General features: G+C 36.6%; 1 protein-coding gene across 2 annotated transcripts in view; it reads right to left on the reverse strand.

Moving 5' to 3' along the window:
* Nucleotides 1-4,579: 4,579 nt before the first annotated feature.
* Nucleotides 4,580-27,796, reverse strand: part of LOC121976143 (elicitor-responsive protein 3-like) — a 29,530-nt gene continuing 6,313 nt past the window's right edge. For both annotated transcript variants that reach the window (XM_042528158.1, XM_042528159.1), the window contains exons 3-5: nucleotides 23,215-23,341; nucleotides 22,901-23,015; nucleotides 4,580-4,839 (exon numbers count right to left, since the gene is read on the reverse strand). In XM_042528158.1, coding sequence (XP_042384092.1) covers nucleotides 4,774-4,839; nucleotides 22,901-23,015; nucleotides 23,215-23,341 — 308 coding nt within the window. In that variant the 3' untranslated portion in view covers nucleotides 4,580-4,773. The remainder of the gene's footprint in view (nucleotides 4,840-22,900; nucleotides 23,016-23,214; nucleotides 23,342-27,796) is intronic.

Genomic DNA, 27,796 nt, shown 5'->3' on the forward strand with positions numbered 1-27,796 from the left:
ATGTCTATATGCTTTGACTTCATTGAACTCCTATTATTGTTGGAATATAGAACTGTTGACTTATTATCACAAAATAACTTAAGTGGTCTATCAATATTATCCACCATGCATAGCTCTATGATAAATTTCATAATCATATTCCCTAATTCGATGTTTCATAACATGCTATGAACTCTATTTCTACGGTAGAAAAAATCATAAGAGACTATTTTACACTCTTGAATTCCAAGATATAGCTCCCCTAGCTGGAAGGTAACTGTACATAGCATAAGATAAATTCCATATTATCTTGGCATCTAATAAAATCGGAGTCAATATACCCAAAGATGATAAATTTCATATTATCTTGACATCTAACAAAATCGGAGTCAATATACCCAAAGATCTCGAGTTGATTTGGCCTCCGATATGTAAGCATGTAATTTTTTGTTCTCTATAAGTATTATAAGATCTGTTTAGTTGCTCCAATAGTTTAATCTTGAATTTCTCAAGTATCTATCCAACATCTCTATAATGTACGCAATATTTGTGATGTGCAAACCTGAAAATACATTAGATTCTCTATTGCTAATGCATAAGGAATTCTTTGCATCTCTTTTTCCTTAAAATCATTCTTAGGGAATTGACTGAGGCTAAATTTATCTCCCTTTATCACAGGAGTATCATTTGGTTAATAATCCTCCATGTCATATTATTTGAGAACCTTCAATCTTGGTGTATTTGTATTCTTAATACAAAAGAGGCGTCATCAAAATCTTTCATCTAAAAATTCTTAGTTAGAAATCTCTTGGTCATGTGCAATAAGCATATATCATGGTTGACAGGTAAATTGCCATCAACGTATAAGACCAAGAAAATATGTTTGTTCCCATAGAACTTATAGTATATACAATCATCAATCAAATTCATCTCAAAATCAAATGATATGATCACTTGATAAAACTTAAAATATCATTGTCAAGATGCTTGCTTAAGCTTGTAGGTGGATTTCTTAAGTTTGTAAACTATATTCTTTGGATTTCCTGTCATAAAGATTTTTCGTTTCACCATAGATCGTCTCATTAATGTCGTCATTGAGGAAGTCTTTACATTCATCTGATATGACTTGAGATTAAAATGGGCATTACTATTTTATGGTCTTAAAAGAGTCTTTCAAAGAAATCGATGAGACAATTTCTCATTATAGTTGTTGTTTTCTTTTTGTGTAAAGCCCTTCGTGATAAAATGAGTCTTGTACCTCTTCACATTGCCTTTAAAATCCCTCTTGGTTTTAAATATTGATTTGCAACAATGGATTTCTCACCTTCCGACAATAGGATAAATCCTTGATGTCATTATCTTTCATAGACTTCATCTCTTTATTCATAATATCAATCTACTACTTAGAATTAGAAATTAAATTTGCATGACTTGATGAAAGTTGATTAGATCATCTTTGATCACTCCAATGTGAACATCATGTTCTTGAAGAAATATAATGTAATCATTTACCACTTCACTTCTTTATTTAGTGGATCTCCTTAGCGGCATAGGTTTTTGAGGTGGTAAAAATTATTCTTCTAGAATAGTTTCTTGAATGGAAGGTTCTCCAATGGTGTCTTGATCTATTATATCTTGTGTGAAATCAGCATATTAATTTTCATAAACAAAGTCTCTAACCATATCTCCTCCTATAAACTCGATATTCTCAAAGAACTAATTATTTTCTGACTTAGAATTGACTTAGTAGTGAGATTATAAAACTTTTAGCCCCTTGATCTCTTAGAGTACTCAACAAAACAACAACTCACTGATCTTGAATCTAATTTTCTTTCATTAGGCCTATAAGGTCGTGCATCAATTGGGCATCCCCAAACATGTAAATACTTTAAACTAGACTTTTTGCCCATCCAAAGTTCACAAGAGATTTTACTAGTTGTTTTAGTTAGAACCCTATTAAGAATATATGTTGCAGTCTTAAGCACTTCTCCCTATAGTGATTATGGTAAGGTAGAGTGACAAATTATACTCTTCACCATATCTTTAAGTATCCTATTTTGCCTTTTAGTGGCATCATTCATAGTGGATGAACTAACATGGTGTACTATGGGACGATATTACATTCCTTTAGGAATTTAGCAAAAGGTCCTAGACATTATTCATATAAATCATAATATCTAACATAATATTCACTATCATGTTTTGATCTGATACTTTTGATTCTTTTGTTGAATTGAATATCAACTTAGCCTTATAATTTTTAAATATGTCCCTTGATTTTTCATTAATGAGATATAGATAGTCATCTATGAATGTTATAAAATATTGTTGACCAGTCCAAGTGGTAAAAAGTGAATATGTTCATCCCCAACGCCCTTGTCAGGCCGTCCCAGGACTAATACAGAGGAGGTAAATTATGGTGATTGAGAAGGTAAGTGACAGGTGGGGTGAGTTTACACGGATTGCAGGGATTTACATCCTGTCAATCCTGAGATTTGACCTCAAGACCTCATGTGACAATCAACCTGCCACTTACCAACTCCGCTAAGCCCGTGAGGGCATTATTGACCGGTCCAAGCAACTATAGGGAATGGTCAATAAATATCTATATGTATAAGTTTAAGAAGCATGAAGTCTTGTTGACTTCAAATATCCTTTTATTGGTTTCTTTCCCCTTCATATAGTTAATATAATCATCTAAATCTACAAAATTCAAGGGGTCTAGAATTTCATCTAACACCAATCTCTTTATTCTCTGTTTGGAGATATGACCTAATTTCTTATGTCATAATGTAGTCGAATTCTCATTGGTTAATTTTCTCTTTATACCTCATGTACTTAATTGTAGGGATTCATTAAATGAAGTAATAATATCAATCAAGTAAAAATTATCATAAACAGATAAAGAATCGGTTGCAACCAATTTTGAATTATGAAACTAACTAAAATTTTCTATTTTCAAATGAATAAGAATAACCAAACTTATCTAAAGTAGATAAAAAAAAATCAAATTTTGTCAAAAGATGATACAATAAATGTTGCATCAAGGTTCAAATAAAAACCAATCTTATGTTAACAAAAGGTATCCTAATAACCATAGTCATTTATTTAATAATTTAAGGCTCTCATAATTTAAATGCTCATGCCTCATATGCCAAAGCATTGAATCATTTATAACTTCATATTTTAAAATCAGATTTTCTTTATGAGACATGCACATTGGGAACACTCTATTTGATGTCATAGGTACTATAGTTATCGTTTGATCCCTTTCAATGTCAATAATTCTGAATTTATACCTATCAAATGTGAGCATATAAACATTTTCAACCGTTTGGCCCACACTCAACAAGTTTTGAGATAATTCAGGAACATAAAGTATATATTTTCACGATGATATCATCTTATCCTTCCACCTTCATATACTTTCCATCTCTAAGTTTCACTTTAGATTTAAAGGAATCCAAGCAAACAAAATTAGACTTTATACTTGTCATATGATGACATCACCGCTATCAAGGTACAATATGTCTCGATCTTCTTGCGTACTCATGCAAAAGTAGAACAATTGTTTTGAGGATTCATCATTTCCAATGAAGTTGGCTTGATTTTTCTACTTCTTTGAGCAATTGATGCAAAGATGGTCAGATTCTTCAGTCGTTACATTATCTAAATCAATAGTCTTTACTTTCATGATTGCTCTTTTTGCATATGTGGCATTATTTGAAATCTTTATTACTAGATTGATTTTTCTTCCCCTCTTTGTCTTTTGATTTGCCTCTTGAATTGGAATTTCGATGATGATACTTTGGCCATCTTGGTCAGTCTTCATTCTTTCTTTCTATCACATTCATTTTGGATTAGAGAGCCATTCTAATGATTCCTATATATCTAGTCATTCTATTCTCATGAGCTTCAAGGTAATCATTAGTTCATACATGATGAGTTTAGACAAGTCTTTAGATTCCTCAATGACAATAACATGTTGAAATTTGTGGTAAAATCTTTAAAATTGTATCAACTATGTTCCTTTCTTCTATAGTATCACCACAATTTCTAATCAAATTATCTATCTAAGCAACTTTTGAAGAAAAAAAACCCTACTGTACCTTTTCAGTTTCTTTTATGGATACATATTCAAAATTGGTACATAGAGTCCACTGTTTGATGGCAATGATTTTTGTATCTTGAAATTCTTTGTTTAGAACTTCCCAAGCATCTTGGCATTTTTAAGCTAAAAATGATAGGACAAATTGACTTGCTAAATCCTGGTTGGATGTATCATTTGCATCCTTTTGACATTCTCTTTATATTACCTTTGTTGAGCATTTGTCCATGAGTTGCTGTTGGTGGTTCCTCCTACTTTGTCCAATTACTTTCCAAAGATTTGAAAAATGTTTCCATTGAAAAATGTTTTCATCTACTTCAATAATCATAGTGCTCTCCATCAAAATTAGAACTTAACTTGGAGAGTATTATAAGAGGATATTGGCCATAGAAAAGGGAACTATATTGAGGCTTTGATATCACTGATAGATTGAAGTAAAGAACAGTAAAAAACATAAAAAATAGAAATCAAGATCTAATGGATTATCTCATATTAAGCAAATATGTGACGTAGCCACTACAATCTTATAAATACATTATAAATAATTATAGAATGACATTAATTATTGATCATCATTTACAAGGTTCTTTTTTTTCACACATCCGCTTTAATTCTCATGCATAGGCATTATTAATTCTGAACATGCATGCATATTCATTAATTCTGAAAAACAACTTTTAACAGTTCTACTGGAAGGACGATTGTTTCCATCCCCCGAATTCTTCCTCCCCAAACTCCAGAGATCGGTTTTCCTGCAGTTGAGAAGTATAGATGAATGATAAATTTGAGTCAGTTATGCTAAAATATTTTGCTTATGATCATACAAGGAATAATCTATTTAGGATATTTTTGTTTGATACGAGGATAATTGAGCATCCACATCATTTGGGCTATATCATTTTTATAATTATTCTTAAAAAAATTGCAATTTCCGGTCATTTGTTTACTTTGTTTAAGAAATTTCATTTTATCCATAGGATCATATTTTATTTTATTTTGACAAACCTATCATCATCATCATCATCATCATCATCAACATCAACATCAACATCAACATCAAGCATATTTGTAAACCACTAAAGCTACATTTGGTTAAGCATGATATAATCAATCTTGTAATGAAATAAACTTTATAATGTAATGTAATCTTGATTATATTACTATGTTTGGTAACGTATATAATATTTGATTATAAGGGTAATTATATTTTTTTTGTTTGGTGTCTAATATTTTTTATAAGAAATGTAATTCGTATTATTATAAAATGATAAAAATATCCCACGACGACAGTGACTAGTGACAGCGGCGTTGGTGGTGACTAGCGGTCGGCGACGGCAGAAGCGACGTCGGTGACCGATTAACACCGAAAATGGACTAGGGGTATATTTGACATTTAAATTTTAGTTAAATGGTGACCTTGTAATGTAATCGGATTACATGGTGTTGACCTTGTAATCTAAATTACAAAATTTTATTACCTTTTATAATCTAGATTATATTACATTACAACTTTAAAATTGTACCAAACAAAGTAATCAATATTATAATGTAATCTTGATTACATTACAAGGCAGATTACCTCCTACCAAATATAACCTAAGCTCGTGAACATAGCCGAATCGATAACCATATGATAGATTTACAGTAAACCACTAATTTGAGTTTCAAGCCCGTGTGAAAAAGATTAGGATTACATTATGTTACGCAAAGAAAGGGACAACACCTCTCAACCTCTAACGTGCCGAAGAGGAAGAGAGAAAAGAGATCGCGCGGAGCAACAAGACAAAAACGCACAAAAGGAGAGCAAATACGAGAAAGGAGAAGAAGAAGAGTTACCGTGGTTCAACGGCGTGCCTACTCCAAAAAAAAAAAGACTGAAGCTTTATTAGAATTCATGTGAGAATCACATTACATAATTCTTGTGATTGTTGTTTTACAATAGGTTTACATGATCCCTATAAATAATGCATAAACTCCAGACCCAGTAAAATTATAACAGAATTTTGTTATGAAAAATCGTAACAGAATTCTGTTATGAAAAACCGTAACAAAATTCTGTTATATAAAATCGTAACGGAATTTTATTATAAAAAATCTTAACAGATTTTTCTTCCATAGCATCCATCGCATTGACCTTCATCCAAATATGAGCCACCCGTCAATAATCTCCACCTTGGCGAATATTCACCCTTTCGAAGAACACGAGGATCTGAATACAACTCCACTTGGATCTCTAGGTTTGGGCTTCCTTCCTCTAGCATTTAGATATATGGATTACGTCCAAGCAATGCTTGAACTTCTCTGTGGTCACTGGCTTTGTCAGCATGTCTGCAGTATGAACCTTCTCAAGTTGAATTTCCCCGGAAGCAATCAACTCTCTGATCTTGTGAAACCTCACATTAATGTGTTTGGTTCTCGCATGATACACCTGATTCTTCGCCAAATAGATAGCACTCTGACTATCGCATAACAACTTGACTCCACCTTGCTGAACACTCAGTTCTCTGACCAACCCTGTAAGTCATAAAGTTTCCTTCGCTGCTTCAACTGTTGCTATGTATTCTGACTCCGTAGTAGACAATGCAATAATAGATTGTATCATAGATTTCCAACAAATAGGTCCTCCTGCGTGAACACGTATTCTGTAGTAGGCCTCCTGTTATCTAAATCTCCTGCATAGTCCGCATCTACGTATCCAACAACTGAAGGATCTTCCGGTTGTCTACTGAACATGATGTCATAATCAGTTGTATTGAGAGAAACTTGCTTACCATACTAACTGCTTGCGCCAAATCTGATCTCGTACAAACCATGGCATACATCAGACAACCAACTGCATTGGCATAAGGAACCTTTGACATCTCTTGGATCTCGTCATCCATCTTTGAACACTGTGTACTGGATAACTTGAAGTGATGTGTCAGGGGTGTGCTCACCGACTTTGCATTTTTCATATTAAACTTATCCAACACCTTTTTCACACAATTACGTTGAGACAACTATAATCTCCCAGCAACTCTATTCCTGTGAATCTACATCCCAAGAATTTTCTTGGTCTCTCCCAAATCTTTCATGTCAAATTCCTTGCTCAATAGCCTCTTCAATTTATCAACCTCTTTCATTTTCTTTGCAAAAATGAATATGTCATCTACGTATAGTAGTAAAAAAAATTAGTGATTCATCTTCAAGGCTCTTCACATATATGCAACAATCATACTGTTGGAGTGTATACTGAAAGCCTAAGCTTTGTAAACATTCATTATGAATAAAGAATCACATTTGGTCTAATTATCTACATTTGTTTGTAGTTGTTCATTTAATTTATATTGTAGATAACATAGTATGTGGTGTCACATACAGAAGATGATGTTATCAGTACCTTATAAATTATAAACAGTAGCTCACGACCAGAATGGAAAGGAACAAACCATTATAAGGTCGTAGTGTAATTAGGTATTAGTTTATCTTGACTATATAATTACACTAGTACACTCAGAGTGTATTGAGTAGGACCATTTGAGGTCGTTTCTTTTATACTGACTTTATAAAGGAACAAAGACCTCGGTTATTATGGAAGTGTGTGCTCTTAATCCTAATATAATAACAAGCACATATATTTGATATTTATTTCTTTAATTTATCAATGGGTGAGATTTAGTTCGATGAATCAATAAGCCCGATAAATTGGGAAATGATATCACTTATAGTGTGTGTTGTTGATTATAGATGGAAACTGTGTCCTAGAGATACTAGGTTGATAATGTCCCCAAGAGGAGCTCATAAGGATTGTCATGTTAAACCCTGCAGGTGGACTTAGTCCGACATGACGATAAGGTTGAGTGGTACTATTATTAATTAAATGAGTTGTCAGTAACTCACTTAATTAGTGGACATTCGATATCTTAAACACAGGGAGACTAACACACTCATAATAAGAAGGAGCCCAAAAATGTAATTTGGGATTGGTGCGGTAGTTCAATGATAGTTCTCTAGTGGAATGAATTATCATTGATAAAATTAAGTTGTGTGTTCGGGGCGAACACGGGATGCTTAATTTTATCGGGAGACCAAAACCAATTCCTCCTCTCGGTCCCTATCGTAGCCTCTTATTTATAGAGTTCTATACCCACCTATATCCACCTTCTATACCCACCCAATAGGGGCCGGCCAAGCTAGCTTGGGAACAAGCTAGGGCCGGCCCTAGCTTGAACCCAAGCTAGTAGGGCCGGCCAAATTAAATTAAAAAGAAATTTAATTTTTATTATTATGTGGAAGATATAATTTAAAGAGAATTAAAAATAAAATATCTCTCTTGTAAAATATCTACAAAAGATTAAAGAAAGAGATTAGATCTCTTTCCTTATTTGTAGATTGGAGAGATGTTTTATTTTCTCTTTAAAAATTATTCACATGTTGATAAAATTAAAATTATAGAAATTTCCTTTTATCAACCATGAAGAGATTTTAAAGAGAAATTTTATTTTTTAAAATTTCCGGAAACAAATTAGGAAGTTTTAATTGTTGATTAAAACTTGTCCAATTTGTTCTCCAATGATGTGGCCGGCCATTGAAGTTTGATTTGGAAAATTTATTTTATTTTTCTAAATTAAATCATGTCAAGGAAATTGAGGAAATTTTATTGTAATTAAATTTCCTAATTTGCCTAGGCCAAGGAATATAAAAGAAGGGGTGAGGGTGCCTGGGATAACCCTTATTATTTCTCTTCCTCTCTTATTCTTTGGTGTGGCCGGCCAACACCCTTCCCTCTCTTCTTCTTGTGGTGGCCAAACCTCTCCCTCTCCCTTGGAGCTCTTGTGGTGGCCGGATACTACTCGGAGAAGAAGAAGAAGAAGAAGAAGGAGAAAAAGCTAGCATCTCTTGGAGCTTGGTTAGTGTTTTGATTTTCTTCCTTGGTGAAGCTTCCTCTTTGCTGGCCGAACCTAGCTAGGAGGAGAAGAAGGTGATTGGTGGTTTCTCGTCTCGGAAGATCGTTGCCCACACAACGTTCGAGGTTAGAAGAGGAATACGGTAGAAGATCAAGAGGTCTTTCTAGAAGGTATAACTAGTAGTTTTTCCTTTTCCGCATCATGCTAGTTATTTATGGAAATAATACCAAATACAAGAGGCTTACGTTCTAGAATTTCGAATATGTTTTTGAGTTGTGTTCTTTGTTTTCTTCTTTTCCTTGTGATTTGATTGTTCTTTTGGTTAACCTAAAGTTATTTTAGGAAATTAAATATTAGCTTTCTATTAAAGGTTTTGTCTAGTCGGTGGTGGTTGCTCCCATATCCAAGAAGGTCATGTGCCTCGCCACGCCAGTACTGGGAACCTTATGGAAATTAATATTTAATGGAATTAATAACTTAAGGAGACTTGGGTCGAGCGTGTTAAGTTCCGCAGAGATCCAAGTCAAAACCTAAAAGAACAAATAGATTAAGTTTTGGATCAAACGTGTTAAGTTCAGCGATCCAAAATTTAATTTAAAAGAACACATGGTAGCTAGGAAAAGGTTCGGACCTTTGTCAAAATTTTATGCAGTGGAACCTAAAGGTTTTCAGTAGCAACCAACAAGTGGTATCGAGCTAGGGTTTTGCCTCTGTGTATTTGGTATTAGGTTAATTATACACATACATAATTTAGGCAGGTTAATAGTAGGATGTGCTAACTCTATGGATGCAGGATCCAACTATTTTGCTTTTAGTTATTATGTGTGTGATTGGACCCTTGGGCATGTCAAGGGCATTTATATGTGTGTGCATGATTGTATTAAAATACAGCAGGAGCTGTATTTAGTTTTATTAGGATTTTATTTTGATCTAGATACATGTACATTCCTTTTATGGAATATAGGATCAAAATGTAAAATTCTATTTATGTCATGGATCGAATCTTGCAAAGCGTGGAACCTTCTAAGGACTAGAGGCGCAGCGGAACTAGGAGCAAGATGGATGCGACAGCTAGACCCGGTGGTCAAATATGGCAGCTTCGGATGACAACACACGGAAGACAATTAAAGATAAAAGCCATAATAGTTGAAAATTAGATTTTCTATTTATTGCTTTTATATTGTGTTGTGTGTGCATGTTAGTTTACAAGTTTAGTAGGCTAGCATAGTTAAAATTCCTCATTTATAAATAACTAAGTGGGAGAGGGATTTTTAAGTAAATCCCATGGTCTCCATTACTGGTTTGTAAGTGATGCAAACAAGCTTGCGCGTTGGCTCTGAGTGCCTTCCTCCATAACGGATGAGCTTGTTTGCGGATCACTAGAACAGACTTCCATTTTTGGATGACTATAGGAAGTTAATCAAGAGCGTGTGATCTTCCCCAACGGAAGGGGCATAATCTTATTAATGGACTTAGTGTCAAGTAATGGTGTACACTTAGATACATCTAATAGTATCCTCCCTAACGGAGTCACTGTTATCATTTGTGTGACCAAATAATACCAACTATTAATTTTATTTGTCAAAAAGTTAGGTTGACAAGATAATAAAATTAATGGGTTAAAACCCTCCTTTTACAAATGTTGAAATTGTATACGTCCACACTAACGTGGCATACAAAATTCACGGTGTTATGAGGTGTTGGTTAATTTAAAATAGTATTGTTTGAGGAATCAATATTATTCTAAATTTAGAGTTCTGACCAAAAGTTATTTGTGATTCTTAGGATGACTTTCAACCCACTGTCCATCATACTTCAACAAAATAGACTTACTGGACCAAATTACATAGATTGGAAAAGAAACCGGATATTGTTCGATCAGAAAGCTATAAATTTGATCTTGGTGAACCTTGTCTGATGCACCTTTGGTGAATCTACCCAAGAGGAGATTGAATATCATAAGAGATGGGTAAAGGCGGATGAGATGGCGGTGTTACATTTTGGCTTCAATGTCGAATGTATTGCAACATCAAGAATTTACCAATGACTATGATATTATGAACAATCTCAAGGAACTCTTTAGTCATCATAGGGCTTCTAGACAAGAAGCTATGAGAAAGATAATGGCGGCCACCATGCAAGAGGTACTCCGTAAGGATCATATCCTAAACATGATGGCTTATCCGAACGAGATCGAGATCCTTGGAGGAGAAATTGATGGAAACCCGGATCGATATGATCCTCCAAACGCTACCTAGAAGTTTTGCGCGATTCACCGAACTATAATATGAATAAGAGGATTTATTCATTGGGGAACTACTGACAGAATTTCAAGCAGCAGAAGGACTATTGAAAATGGTTCTACCTCTAAACCGAGAGGAAAGAAGAAGAAGAAACAAGTCGGTTCAAGAAAGAAAGTGAATAAATCTCAGTGTAAAGGAGTAAAGAAGCCGAAGGGCAAGTGCTTCATCCGCAAGCAGGCAGGACTGTTCTCGTAAAAACCAAAACAAAGGTATATCTCATGCTCTAGTTGTTGAAACATGTTTAGCGGTGTTATCTACCAGCACCTGGTGTGTAGATACGGGAGCCACTGATCATGTCTGCAATTCCTTGCAGGGGTTCAGGAAACTCGACGACTATTTGAAGGAGAGATTACCGTCTACATGGGCAATGCTACTAAGGTGGCGGCTGTTGCAGTGGGAGATGTCTACTTATCTTTTAGTAGAAATAAAAATTTAGTTTTAAGAAATTGTCTTTATGTACCCAGTTTTAGAAAGAATTTAATTTCAGTTTCTAAACTGTTTTTAGATGGATATTCAGTTTCTTTCAGTAACGATGTAGTTATTAAAAGAAATAAAGTGATTATCTGTTCTGGTGCATTAGTTGGCAATTTGTATACTTTAAATCCAATTTCTTCCACAAAGCAAAATATGGAAATTTATAATTCATCTTCTAACTCAAATAAGAGAAAAGAACCTTCAGAAATGAACCAAGCATATCTTTGGCATCTAAGGCTTGGTCATATTAACTTAAGTAGGATTCAGAGGCTTATAGCCGATGGACTTTTGGGTTCATTAGAGTTGGAAAATTTTCCAACTTGTGAATCTTGCTTGGAAGGTAAAATGATCAAGAGGCCTTTTAAGGCCAAGGGGTATAGAGCCAAAGAAGTGTTAGAATTGGTTCACTCTGATTTGTGTGGTCCTATGTCTGTCCAGGCAAGAGGAGGTTTTGAATATTTTGTCTCTTTCATAGACGATTATTCAAGATACGGATATATTTACCTAATGCGCCGCAAGTCCGAGTGCTTTGATAAGTTCAAAGAATACAAGGCTGATGTGGAAAAACGATTAGGTAAAAGTATCAAGACACTACGATCTGATCGTGGTGGCGAATACCTCTTAAGAGAGTTTAGGAATTACTTATCAGAGGCCCAGATTCAATCCCAATTGTCTGCACCTGGAACACCCCAACAGAATGGTGTAGCAGAACGAAGGAATAGGACTCTTATGGAGATGGTTAGATCGATGATGAGTTATTCAGAATTACCAAATTCATTTTGGGGATATGCTCTGGAAACAGCAGTATACGTTCTGAACTTAGTACCTTCTAAATCGGTTTCTTCTACTCCCAGAATGTGGAATGGGTGAAAACCCGATCTAAGACATATTGATTTGGGGTAGTCCGACACGTGTCTTTGAAACCAGATCGATAAGTTAGAATCTCGTCATGAAGTTGGCGTGTTTGTAGGATATCCCAAAGGAACGAAGGTGATTTATTTTATAGTCCTAAAGACCGGAAGGTCATTGTTAGCACCAATGCCCGCTTTTTAAGAAGACTATATAATGGATCACAAGCCCGATAGTAAAATTGTTTTAGAAGAACTTAGAGGACATGTCTACTTCAGTACCACAGGACAAGATGAAGTACCACAAGAGACCGCAACACGTGTCACACATGATACACAACCACGAGATGTGCCTCGTCGTGGAGGGTTGTAAGGCAACCTGATAGATTCATGTTTTGGGAGAGTCTTGGACTTGATCCGGGTAAACATGAACCCGATCCACGAACATAATGAAGCACTCCAAGATATAGATGCAGCGTCTTGGCAAAAGACAATGAATTCGAAATAGAGTCTATGTACTCTAATAAGGTGGGAGCTTGTAGAACCACCGATGGTATAAAAGCCGTTGGATGCAGTGGATCTACAAAAGGAAAAGAGGGATGGAAGGTAGAAACCTTCAAAGCTAGGCTTGTTGAAAAAGGGTACAGGAATCGATTATGAGGAAACCTTTTCACCGGTAGTATGCTTAAGTCTATCCGGATACTCTTATCCATTCTTGCTTATATGGATTATGAGATTTGGCAAATGGATGTCAAGAGCCTTTCCTTAATGAAAGTCTTGAAGAGAACATCCATATGAAGCAACCGAAGGTTCATTGAAAAGGCAAAGAGCATCTAGTGTGCGAAGCTCAATCGGTCCATTTATGGACTAAAGCAAGCTTCAAGATCTTGGAACATCCGGTTTAATGAAGTAATCGATCATATGGATTTATTCAAAGTCCGGATGAATCTTGTGTATACAAGAAGTGTAACGGAAACGTGGTGGTATTTCTTGTACTATCGTAGATGATATTTTGTTAATTGGCAACAATGTCAAGGTATTATCGCGTAAGGGTACGGTTGTCCAAACAATTTGATATGAAGGACTTAGGAGATTGTGCACACATTCTTGGGATCAAAGTTATAAGGGATCGTAAGAAAAGAATGTTGTGTCTATCCCAAGCTTCATATATAGATACTATCCTTGCTTTTAGCACGCAGGATTCCAAGAAAGGTTTCTTACCTTTTAGACGTAGAGTAGCTCTATCTAAAGAGATGTCTCCAAAGACATCGAAGAGATAGAGGACACGAAAGCAGTTCCTTCGTTTGTAGGAAGCCTAATGTATGCAATGCTATACGAGACACGATATCCGCTTGGTGCGTGGTGGTTGATATCGAGTAACCTCGACAAGGACATTGGATGCAGTAAAGCATATATTAAAGTACCGAGAAGGACTAGAGATTATATGCTAGTTTACCAAGCGGACGATCTGCTTCCTGTGGGTTACACTGATTGATTTCCAATCAGGGGTAATAGTAAGTCTACATCGGCTATGTGTTTACTTTAGGAGGTGGAGCCATTTCATGGAGGAGTGTTAAGCAATGCTTTTGGACTCAACCATGTTGAGTATGTAGCGACCTCGAGGCATCTAAAGAAGCGGTATGGCTCGGGAACTTTCTAATGGACTTAGATATGATTCTGGTTTGCCCAAAATCATCACAATTTATTGTGATAATAGCGGCGATTCTGCAAACTCGAAGGAACCACGAGCTCATAAGGCAAGTAAACATATAGAGCGCAAGTACCACGGATACGAGATATCGTGAGCGAGGAGAAGTTGTCATCGCCAAGATTGCATCAGATAACTGGCGGATCCTTTCACTAAGGTCCTTCCGTGAAAGCTTTCGATCGGCATGTGGAGGAATGAGAATCGGATGTATGGTAGAAGATATGGCAGTTAATCATTAGTATAAGTGGGAGATTGTTGGAGTGTATCAAAGCCTAAGCTTTGTAAACATTCATTATGAATAAAGAATCACATTTGTCTAATTATCTACATTTGTTTGTAGTTGTTCATTTAATTTATATTGTAGATAACATAGTATGTGGTGTCACATGCAGAAGATGATGTTATCAGTACCTTATAAATTATAAACAGTAGCTCACGACCAAAATGGAAAGGAACAAACCATTAGAAGGTCGTAGTGTAATTAGGTATTAGTTTATCTTGACTATATAATTACACTAGTACACTCAGAGTGTATTGAGTAGGACCATTTGAGGTTGTTTCTTTTATACTGACTTTATAAAGGAACAAAGACCTCGGTTATTATGGAAGTGTGTGCTCTTAATCCTAATATAATAACAAGCACATATATTTGATATTTATTTCTTTAATTTATCAATGGGTGAGATTTAGTTCGATGAATCAATAAGCCCGATAAGTTGGGAAATGATATCACTTATAGTGTGTGTTGTTGATTATAGAAGGAAACTGTGTCCTAGAGATACTAGGTTGATAATGTCCCCAAGAGGAGCTCATAAGGATTGTCATGTTAAACCCTGCAGGTGGACTTAGTCCGACATGACGATAAGGTTGAGTGGTACTATTCTTGGACTTAGACATTAATTAAATGAGTTGTCAGTAACTCACTTAATTAGTGGACATTCGATATCTTAAACACAGGGAGACTAACACACTCATAATAAGAAGGAGCCCAAAAATGTAATTTGGGATTGGTGCGGTAGTTCAATGATAGTTCTCTAGTGGAATGAATTATCATTGATAAAATTAAGTTGTGTGTTCGGGGCGAACACGGGATGCTTAATTTTATCGGGAGACCAAAACCAATTCCTCCTCTCGGTCCCTATCGTAGCCTCTTATTTATAGAGTTCTATACCCACCTATATCCACCTTCTATACCCACCAATAGGGGGGGCCAAGCTAGCTTGGGAACCAAGCTAGGGCCGGCCTAGGTATAAATTGGGTGGCCGGCCCTAGCTGAACGTAGGGCCGGCCAAATTAAAAAAGAAATTTAATTTTAATTTTTATTATTATGTGGAAGATATAATTTAAAGAGAATTAAAATTAAAATATCTCTCTTGTAAAAGATCTACAAAAGATTAAAGAAAGAGATTAGATCTCTTTCCTTATTTGTAGATTGGAGAGATGTTTTATTTTCTCTTTAAAAATTATTCACATGTTGATAAAATTAAAATTATAGAAATTTCCTTTTATCAACCATGAAGAGATTTTAAAGAGAAATTTTATTTTTTAAAATTTCCGGAAACAAATTAGGAAGTTTTAATTGTTGATTAAAACTTGTCCAATTTGTTCTCCAATGATGTGGCCGGCCATTGAAGTTTGATTTGGAAAATTTATTTTATTTTTCTAAATTAAATCATGTCAAGGAAATTGAGGAAATTTTATTGTAATTAAATTTCCTAATTTGCCTAGGCCAAGGAATATAAAAGAAGGGGTGAGGGTGCCTTCATGGGATAACCCTTATTATTTCTCTTCCTCTCTTATTCTTTGGTGTGGCCGGCCAACACCCTTCCCTCTCTTCTTCTTGTGGTGGCCAAACCTCTCCCTCTCCCTTGGAGCTCTTGTGGTGGCCGGATACTACTCGGAGAAGAAGAAGAAGAAGAAGGAGAAAAAGCTAGCATCTCTTGGAGCTTGGTTAGTGTTTTGATTTTCTTCCTTGGTGAAGCTTCCTCTTTGTTGGCCGAACCTAGCTAGGAGGAGAAGAAGGTGATTGGTGGTTTCTCGTCTCGGAAGATCGTTGCCCACACAACGTTCGAGGTTAGAAGAGGAATACAGTAGAAGATCAAGAGGTCTTTCTAGAAGGTATAACTAGTAGTTTTTCCTTTTCCGCATCATGCTAGTTATTTATGGAAATAATACCAAATACAAGAGGCTTACGTTCTAGAATTTCGAATATGTTTTTCGAGTTGTGTTCTTTGTTTCTTTCTTTTCCTTGTGATTTGATTGTTCTTTTTGGTTAACCTAAAGTTATTTTAGGAAATTAAATATTAGCTTTCTATTAAAGGTTTTGTCTAGTCGGTGGTGGTTGCTCCCATATCCAAGAAGGTCATGTGCCTCGCCACGTCAGTACTGGGAACCTTTTATGGAAATTAATATTTAATGGAATTAATAACTTAAGGAGACTTGGGTCGAACGTGTTAAGTTCCGCAGGAGATCCAAGTCAAAACCTAAAAGAACAAATAGATTAAGTTTTAGATCAAACGTGTTAAGTTCCGCAGGCGATCCAAAATTTAATTTAAAAGAACACATGGTAGCTAGGAAAAGGTTCAGACCTTTGTACAAAATTTTTGTACAGTAGAACCTAAAGGTTTTCCGAGTAGCAACCAACACATACTTACATCTCCTATATCCGTTTTGAATCATGTATAAATCAAAAGATTTGTACTATTGCATAGGAGATTGTTTCAAACCATAGAGCGATTTCTTCAATTTGCAAACTAACTACTCTTGTCCGGGCTGACTAAATCCATCAGGTTGTGACATAAAAATCTGCTCCTCCAAATTTCCATGAAGAAATGTCGTCTTTACATCCATTTGCTCCAGCTGTAAATCGTGATATGCCACCAAAGTCAACACCGCTCTAATTGACGTATGTCTTACCACTGGAGAGAAAATTTCTTCATAGTCAATTCCCTTTCTCTATGAATACCCCTTTGCTACCAACCGAGCCTTAAACTGCACTTCTTCTCCCTCTGACATTGCTTCTTTCTTCTTGAATATCCACTTGCACCTTATAGCTTTCTCGCATTCAGGAAGTTCCACTAGATCCCACATTTGGTTCTTATGCAACGACTCCATCTCCTTTGCTATAACACTCGTCCACATGTCCTTCTTAGAGCTATGTATCGCCTCCTAAAAAGATGTAAGGTCTCCGCTACTAGTGATAAGCGCATAAAATACCAAGTCTTTGAATCCGTATCTGGTGGGTGGTTTATGACTTGTCTCGTTCTGTCACCAGCTAAGTGCGATGCTCCGTGTGCACTGAGCTAGAATCATCGGAGTCATGAGTCTCTAGCTCCACCTGCATAACATCTTTCTCCATGTTGCTTTATGGTGTTTCCTTTCCTTCTTCCTGAGTACGTTGTAGCATAGTTTTCTCGTTAAACACCACATCTTTGCTGATCACCATCTTGTTTGCCTTAGGATCCCAAAGCTTGAAGTCTTTAACTCATTTTTGATACCCAATAAAATACACTGTTTTGACTTCGCATCCAGCTTTAATTTTTTCTCACTAGATATGTGCATATAGGCTGAACATCCAAAAACTCGAAGATGAAAGTAATCTACTTGATTCTCTGTCTATACTTCCTCTGATACTTTGCCTTTTAGTGCTGCCCTTGGTGATCTATTAATAAGATAACATGTTATGTTAACCGCTCATGCCCAAAAATTCTTTGCAAGCCCCTACATTCAGTCTGAGACATCTTACCTTCTCAATAATTATCCTGTTCAACTTTTCCGCTACCTTGTTTTACTGAGGTGTCCTGCGAACTGAGAAATGCCTCATTATCCCATACTATTCACAAAATTTCTGAAACTTTGAATCTGTGTACTCAGTCTCATTGTCTGACCTAAAGCATTTGATCTTTCTTCCGGTCAGGTTTTCCACTTCAGTTTTCCACAATTTAAACTTTGCAAAAGTTTCCAACATGCGACGCATAAAGTATATTCAGACCTTTCGTGAGAAATCATCAGTAAAACTCATAAAATATAAGTGCCCCTCCACGTGATGCTACACTGGCTGGTCCCAGAGATCCGTATGTATGTAGTCCAGAATCCCCTCCGTCTTATTTGTTTCCGTCTTGAATTGCACTTTACTCTGTTTCCCAAGAACACAGAATTTGCATAATTCAAGCTTGTATGTCTTGACACCCTTCAACAAATCTCTCTTGTGAAGTTCTAGCTGTTGGGACAATTTCCCTAGGTCAAGTTTGACCAGTTTGACTAAGCCTGAGTTGAGTCAAGCTTCAGTCAGGATTTGAGTTTTGATGTTTGACAATATAAGGAGATTGTTGGAGCAATCGTCCGATTATGGAGATGGTCAAAGGGTTGACCAGGTTGATGAGAATACAAGTCAAGTAGGTCAAGGTTGACAGGAGACTTGACTGGGAAAGTCCTAACTGGATGTTAGGCATTAGGAAAGTCCTAGTGATGAGCTAGGCAGGAGAAAGTCCTAGTGAGGAGCCAGGCAACGGGAAGTCCTAGTGAGGAACTACGCAGGAGAAAGTCCTGGTGAGGAACCAGACAAGTGGAAAGTCCTGGTGAGGAGTCAGGCAATTGGGAAGTCCTGGTGAGGAGCCAGGCAACGGGAAGTCCAAGTGTGATCTTGGCAAAGGTTGTAAGTCCAAGCATGTGGTCTTAGCAAGGTAAGTCCTAGTGTGACTTGGCAAGGAGAACTCAATAACTAGGATGAGGTCGAAGAAAGCTCTTGAAGGCAAGGCGTGAAGGATGAGGAGATATCCGAGGGACGCAAGGCTGATAGAGGAGGTTAGAAGGCTAGTTCGAGGTTGGTCAAGTGTGGTGGTATAATCCGACAACTAGGATGAGGCCGAAGGAAGCTCCTGAAGGCATGGCGTGAAAGATGAGAGATATCTGAGGGACGCAAGGTTGATGGAGGAGGCTAGAAGGCTAGTTCGAGGTTGGTCGGGTATGGCCGGATGCTCGGCATGATGTACCAACAGGTCATGGATTGACCGGATGTTGGTTTTAGGGGGCTTTGGACTTGATTGGGCAAGTCCACAGGAGCTGGATCGATTAACCGATCGATTGGCTCATTCCCAATCGATCGGTTGATCGATTGGGAGAGCACCCCGACAAAGGGTTCTCCCAATCAATCCATGGATCGATTGGGAGTCTTTGCCAATCGCACAGAAAGCCTCCCAATCGATTGGGAGCCTCCAATCGATCGGCTGATCGATTGGGAGGTTGGATTTTCGTGCGATATCTCTGGAAATCGCACGAAACACAATGAATTGATTGGGCAATCGATTCAGGAGATTTCCAGAGAGCACAGAGGCGCTCTGGATCGATCGGCCGATCGATCCAAAGCCTCCCCAATCGATTGGGAGTAATCCAATCGATTGGGATTCGACCATTGGCGCAGATAAAGGCATTGGCGTGCGATTTCTTCGGCAAAATTTCATTCCTTTCTACACGAGCTTGCAAGGGTGATTTCCACAGCTTCTCCACAGCTCTCCCCGCCAGTCTTGAAGATTCTTGGAGGCACGTCCGAGTCAAGAGGTGAGTTACGACAAGAATAAGAAGAAGCTAGGGTTTCATTGTATAAAATCTTGTAAGAGTTATTTGTATTTGGCTTCCTTCTTGCTTTTTGTTGTATTGTGAGCTTGTAAGGCTTCTCCGCCTTCGGTAGTTACCGTAAAGGAGGGTTTTCATAGTGGAGGGTGTGTGAGTGTGTGGATCCTTGGACTAGTCACCTCTTCTTAAGGTGGATACTAAGTAAATCTACGTGTTTGCGTTGCAGTGTGTTGTTTCTTGTATTTTTCGCTGCACATCATCACAAGAAGCAAGCAACGACAAGCACGAGATCGCGACGAGCTATTCACCCCCCCTCTCTCTAGCTACATTTCGGTCCCAACACTAGCATCCCACGTTCACCCATATGTCCTAACCGCATATGCCACAAGATTGTACTTCTGATTCAAACTCCACCGAGGCAACTCCACCTACAACTGTAGTCCCTATCAACTTGAAGATGTTTCCTGCTACCTTTTGTCCTTTCATTACCGTCAGAGCTCCTTTGCTGACCTTCATCACCCCGCTCACTGATTTGTAATTACAATCAATATCATCCAGTGAGATCAAGTTCTTCCTTAGCTTTGGTATATATCTGACATTATATAAAATTCTGATCACATCATCAAACAACTTGATTCTGACGTTCCCTATGCCGATAACTTTGCATGATGCATCATTTCCCATCAACACTGAACCAGAATCCACTTGCCCTATATGTGTTAAACCAATCCTGGTTTGGAGTCACATGATATGAACATGCAGAGTCTAAAATCCATGCATCTGTCAGCTGCTCCAAACTTGACATAACTGATAGCATATCTACATTACCGCTTTCTGAATTTTCTTTTTCAACTATATTTACAGAGTTTGTCGAACTACCTTTATTCTCTGCGACATATTTCTTTATCTCTCGACAATCTCTCTTGATATGACATTTGCCTCCACACTTATAACACGTGATCACCTTCTTCCTTCTCGATTTAGAACGAGCTTTATTATTGTTACCCGATCCATGTCAAGATTTGCTCCTACCACGCTCTTGGTTGCTATTTACCAAAAGTTCTTCTCTCTGAGAAACTTCATCGTTTGTTTTCTTCCTTGGGTGAAAACCTAGCAGCGCACTTGTGATATCCTCCAATTTAAGGGTTTCCTTACCCCACATCAAAGTAGTAACCAAATTCTCGTACGTAGGAGATGAAAGTAGAGAATTCAACAACATCAGCGCCTTATCCTCATCTTCGATCTTCTCATCAACCCACTTCAAATTGCTCACAATCTGATTGAATACGTTGATGTGTTGGCTCAAATCGATTTCTTTTGTCATCTCCGGCCTGAATAATTTCTGCTTGAGATACAGCTTGTTTGTCAATTACTTTGGCATGTATTGGCTTTCTAGCTTTTGTCAAACTGCCATCGGTGACTTCTCGCTCATGACATCGTACATCACATCATCTGTAAGACAAAGTCTGATTGTTGCTACTGCCTTCGCCTGAAGTTCTTCCCAATCTGATCTCTCCATGTTTTTTGATTTCCTTTCTCCTAATGCATTCATCATGCCTTGTTGCACCAACAAGTCCTTGACTCTTCTCTGCCATAGTCCGAAGTTTCCGATTTCGTTAAACTTCACCATATCAAACTTTGCAGAAGTCGTCCCCGACTTGTTGAAGAAATCCATCAAAACCTGTAGCTTTGATACCAATTGTTGCACAAAAAAGGAGGCAACACATCTCAACCTCTAACGTGCCGAAGAAGAGGAAGAGAGAAAAGAGATTGCGTGGAGCAACAAGACAAAAACGCACAAAAGAAGAGCAAAGACGAGAAATGAGAAGAAGAAGAGAAAGAATAAGAGTTACCATGATTCGATGGCGTACCTACTCCACAAAAAAAAAAACTGAAGCTTTATTAGAATTCTCTCTTAAAAAAGAATCACATTACATGATTCTTGTAATTGTTGTTTTACAATAGGTTTACAATAATCTCTATAAATAATGCATAAACCCCAGACCCGATAAAATAATAACAGAATTTTGTTATGAAAAATCATAATAAAATTGTATTATGAAAAATCATAACAGAATTCTATTATATAAAATCATAACAAAATTTTATTATGAAAAATCTTAACAGATTTTTCTTCAATAGCATCTATCGCATTGACCTTCATCTAAATATGAGTCACCCGTCACCACATTATGCATACACAATTAGTGTTAACATCCATCTGGACCTAAAGTCCACGGCAAATAAATAGGACAAGAATAACTTGATGATGATGATGATCAAGCCATATATGTTCATTGAGTTCTATGTAAAGTTACATCATTAGTAAAATTCAAATATCCTCGTGGGGTGCCCAGTTGGCTAAAGGATGACAGATTTACTATAATGAGACAGAGATCAAATCACGATGGGCGCATGCCCTAGAAAACTCCTCTCACCCACTAACTATTGAAAAAAACTCCTTTCACCCCCTAGCCACTTAGTGGTTAGCTATAAGCTGACTCCGTGATTTTCCTCCCTTCACAAAATCTTATGGGCGGACTCTGAGGGGCGCCTAGTAATCACTTTTTTACTACAATTAGTAAAATTCAAATCAATTAAATAACTTTTATTAACAAAAAAATATTAACGTCTTTCCATACACCCTTCTAATCTAATTCATTCAACTCATTTAATTATATAATTTAATTATATAATGTTGGGGTCACCTTTATATATGTTTCGACCAAGTCTCTCATTTTATGGAGCTAAACCTATATTGTATTCTATAATCTCCCACTAAAGTTCTTACACTTTGCTCACTCGATTCCTCTTTCTGGTGAAACTTTAGAGTAAAGTGAACAAGGACTCTGACTCTATGGAGCCAGTTATACATGAAAGGATTAATCAAATGAGCAAAATGAAACTTGGAACAAAATTATGCCCTTCTACTTGAAGTGATGACATCTGTATATTTGACAAGTTTTATGTTCTACAAAACAACTACACAGAAAATGAAGTTGGCAGGGTCTGAAATTTATTACCACTGGGGTGAAAGTGAGCCCGACTTTGATTTGTCCACAATACTCCTGATCTTTGACCACATTGTAAATGGTCGAGGGGATACTTCCTTCGACAAAAACTGGATCCAAGGGAATCCTGGAAAATCACTCAAGAGAAACAAAGGAAACTGAACGAATGACAACTCGTCTGGTTATACAAACATAAAATGCATATATGGTTCTATAATAAATCATTCCAACCTACTAATAATCATTGAAATTGTCATAGTTTTAAAGCAGTCTTACCTTTTCATTATTTGTTCAACTAGAAAATTACATAGATAAAGAAGACTCACTTTGCTTCTCCTACAAAATCATCACTTGAAAAAGTATCCTTGTCAAAAAGCTTAATGGTAAGGTTGGTGACACTATCTGAAACAGTAAAAACAAATGTCTCATTCCATTCAGGTTCACTTCCAGCACCTGTATAAACAATTGGAGTCCCAATATTAGTCAAAGAAAATATGAAATGCTAAGAATCAAATTCTGCATAGCTTAGAGATTCATTCAGATTTCACTTGCATGATTTTTAGGTACAGCACTGTAGCATCCAGCGCAGTTGTTTTACTGCTCCAGCCATATTCCATCACTAAACTACCTGTTTCCATATCATGCAGGAGTATACTGGATAACTAGGTGATGAGATCTATGTTACACATGACTCGAGTACGAGTATTACAATTCCTTGCATCCTATTCAATAGAGCATTCAACATCTAGAGCCCCTAACCTTTGGAGCATGTATATAATGACCAAAAAAGATCTGGTCATTTGGAGTTCAAACGGACTATTTAATCCTCCCTTTTTTCCCTATCTTATTCCAACGCTCCTTGCTCAAACTTATCTCCTTTATGGTCTTTAAAATTGTACAAACTTCATCCGTGCCAAAGACATCTTGCATTTGACATACGAGGGCAGACCATTCCTCAAGGGAAAACAACCTTTATCCATGCGAAGTCATGACTTTCAGTAAGCACTTTAGATATAGGCCTCAACAAAAAGGGCAATTCTCACACTTCATGATAAATAAGGTAGGCATGTGCATGTTGAGGGTGTTCCATGGGAGTGGACCTATTGAATGAATTCTATATTAGCTTGGTTGACACAACCTAACCTAGCAAGGAGAACAAGTATACAGATCCCAAGAAATTAGTTAAATATAAATTCCTTCTAGGACCAATTGCAATTCATTTATGATACTTCTCATTCCTACTAATTAAATCCTAAACCACCCCTGGTTATAGCTTAGTTAATCTATCGCATGTTACTAGATAATAGTAGGTGCATGAATCTTCACACCATGGTGATAGAGCTTTCTACTTCATTTGTGTTAAGCTGATAAGGCAACCACATGCACCAATTAATATTTATTCATATTCCACTTGTAAAAGAAACAAAAACCAAAAATAAAACATTCAGCGGATGGGTCATGGGACTCGTGCCTACTCCTTTAATAGCTGAATTGTTTTCCTATAACTGATGAACAAAAATATAATGTTCTCCAGTATAATTTGGGGCATCAAAAGAATCAAAATATTTGAAAAGTTAATTGCATGATCTCATTTAAGAACACGAGAATCTTTTTTAAGGAAGCTTGGCATGTATGAACCTAATCAAATTCTCTTTAGTAGCTGAGCACAAGGATTAAAAATTGGATCAAGTTGCATAGACCCAACCATGGGCTAGGTCTGAACCAAACCTGACCTGAACGCTTAATAACGTGTCGGTTGCCCATTGACCTGGGTTGAAGGGTTAAAATCACATCTGGCCCATCGATAGACAAGTTGATTACAATTTCAATAAAAAAAATGTGAATCAGTGGTTCCAACCATTGAAACCGTCAATTTTACTTCTTATTTTTTTAATGATTTGGATTATTTGACCTTTTCTTATTAAAAGCTATGAATATTATTTCCTAAACTTATAAATACACTAGTCCATTTTATTTATTTTACATGTACTCCTCTACTCTTGTTCTTAATTTTCAAATCTCAATCATTTTCACCTTCAATCAAATGGAAGAATCAACTTCATCTCGCAAGGGCAAGGAGAAGGATAAGGTTAAAGGTTGAAATTTTTCGAACCATTGAACTGCCAATGCCCTGTAACCCAAACCATATTCCAAACCATAACTAGCAGTTCTGAACGAAACCATTAATGATCCGGAAGCCGAATTGTGACCAACAGTTCTAAATTGTGAACATAACCGGCTTCAACAATTAAGGTTAAAGGTCCATAATTTTTTATCCATTAGTCAGTTCTAGTTGTATATCTAGATATATATGTATCAAAGACATGCAATTAAAAGTACTCAATTGTCTTTAAAGAATCTAGGCAAATCAATGAGAAAAAATGATGTTTTATAAGAACTGCAAATTTATAGTTAATTTCAACAATACAAAGATTTTCCAAATTTTACAGTGTTGGAGTTGCCGGTCCAAGGGACAAATATATTTATATTATCTGTTATTGTTATAGACCTAGGGACAACTATAAATAGGATATACTTGTAATTTTTATTCACTGAAAAACTAATGTACATAAGCAAAGGGCACTAGCTAAGGTAATTGACTTCTTATTTTGTTGCTATCTCATAAATTGCTTGTTTCTCTTCGATTTTTTACTATTCTGTTTCCACTTGATTCCATGTATTGTCTTTTAAGGTACTTGTGTTTGTTTTGTCCACACTATCTCCGAACAAAAATATACGATCACCCAAAGTGGCCAAGTATATCTTCCTTGGCTATTCTTGGTTACGAAAGGGTGTTAGTGCTACTCTTGTAAGTCATGTGCATTTATCTATGTTGATGTCACCTTTTTATACTCATCATGTACTTTTTGAGTTGTACTGAGGTGCTTCTAGATTCTATACCTTTGTTTATTCATTACCTTCTCCTATAGAATAGCCAACACTAACGTCCATTATTGAAGACCTCCAATAGATGACCACGACATTCCATTACTCACTAAGCACAACTGTTATAGGACTAGACCCTAATTTATATTGCTTCCTATTTCTGGAAAGCTAATTGCACTTGTTCTATCCCTCGTTCCAATTTTTTTTTTTAGCTTATCTTGTATTATCACTTGGCTATTTTTACATTACACTTCTTTAGTTTCATATTTTGTTTCTAAGACTATCTCAAAGATGCTTTCACATTTAAGATGGAGACAAACTATAGTCGAGGAGAAGTAATCTCATATTCTTATTTTACATAGGAGTCGATATCTCTCTCTTATCAAGCCTATAATAAGTTACAAATCACTATTCATAGTGAAGATATCATTAACATGTATTATGAATTAGTTGAATGCTTGATTGGTGGTGAAAGGATATACTCAGCTATGGGATGGATTAACTAAACACCTTTTTGTTGACATTACTAAGGAGTATTCTGATTTGATTTGACAACATTAAAGAATATTCCGATCTGATTTGATTTGATAATTAAGAGAGATTGACATAGAAGGAAAGGAATTAAATCTGTGATTAATAGAGATTGACACAGAAAGAAAGGAATTAAATCTGTAATTAAGAGAGATTTTTATTTTCCTTTTGTTTGTAATCTTTCTTTCTAATGTCTCTTGCATCCTCCTATTTAAGTTGGACTTCTTGTAAATTATAAAATAATGAAAAAGATTTAAGTTCTTTTTCTCTTCATCCAATTCCACATGGTATCAGAGCAATAGGATGTAAGGATGAATTTTAAGGCAGCCATGGTTGGCTCTGGTCCAACATCTTCGGATGCTGGGAGTGAGATGATGCCTTTGGAGGCAAAAGCCCAAGCAAATGCTCAATCGATGGCAGGTTTTCTTCCTGACAACTCTACTGGATCTCTCCAGATTACTCTTCATAAACTGAATGGAAAAAATTATCTTGAGTGGTCTCACAGTACGATTGGCAATAGACGGCAAAGGAAAACTTGGATATCTCAATGGTGAAATCAAACCTCCAACCACAAAGGATCCAAGATTCGAGCAGTGGCGGTCTCAAAATTCTATGGTCACTGCTTGGTTAATAAACTCTATGGATTCTGTGATTGGAAAGTCATTTATATTTCTACCCACAGCTCGAGATGTGTGGGAAGCTGTTAGAGAAACATATTCAGATTTGGACAATCATTCTCAATTGTTCGAATTAAACACTCGACAGTGGAAAATGGAGCAAGGAGATCGTGAGGTAACAGCTTATTATAATGAAATGATGATTGTTTGGCAGGAGTTGGATTTGTTTGAAGAAGAAGATTGGGAAAATCCAAATGATAGTGCTCGCTATAAAAAAAAAAAAATAGAAAGAGGTCGGGTATTTGTGCTCCTGGCTGGTTTGAACAAGGAACTCGATGAGGTTCGAGGGCGTATTCTGGGACGAAAGCCTTTACCTCCTCTAAGAGAAGTTTTCTCAGAAGTACGTAGGGAAGAATCAAGACGATATGTGATGCTAAAAAATATTCCTGAATCAAAACCAGAAATGGAAGGGTCCGCTCTTGCAGTTCGTGGTGCAGAAAAGCAAAGGCCTTGGTGTGACTATTGCAGAAAACCGTGGCACACACGTGAAAACTGCTGGAAGTTGCATGGAAAACCAGCATATGGAAAGAAGAAACAGGGCAGTGATAACAAGTTAGGGTGAGCACATGAAAGTCGTGCCCTTCATGTGAACCATTCTGATCCAAAGCAGCAATCTTCCTCATAATCTTTTCCCTTCACTAAGGAACAAATGGAGCACTTACAAAAACTATTTCAGTCCCAATCCTTAGGAAATTCTAATCCTTCATGTGCCCTTGCTGATTCAGGTATTGTTCCCATCGGTACCCTTGCATGTACCAAATCTAATGGCTTCTGGATCTTAGATTCAGGTGCTACTGATCATATGACTAGTATT

The sequence above is a fragment of the Zingiber officinale genome, chromosome 4B (assembly GCF_018446385.1).
Source record: "Zingiber officinale cultivar Zhangliang chromosome 4B, Zo_v1.1, whole genome shotgun sequence".
Classification (NCBI taxonomy): domain Eukaryota; kingdom Viridiplantae; phylum Streptophyta; class Magnoliopsida; order Zingiberales; family Zingiberaceae; genus Zingiber; species Zingiber officinale.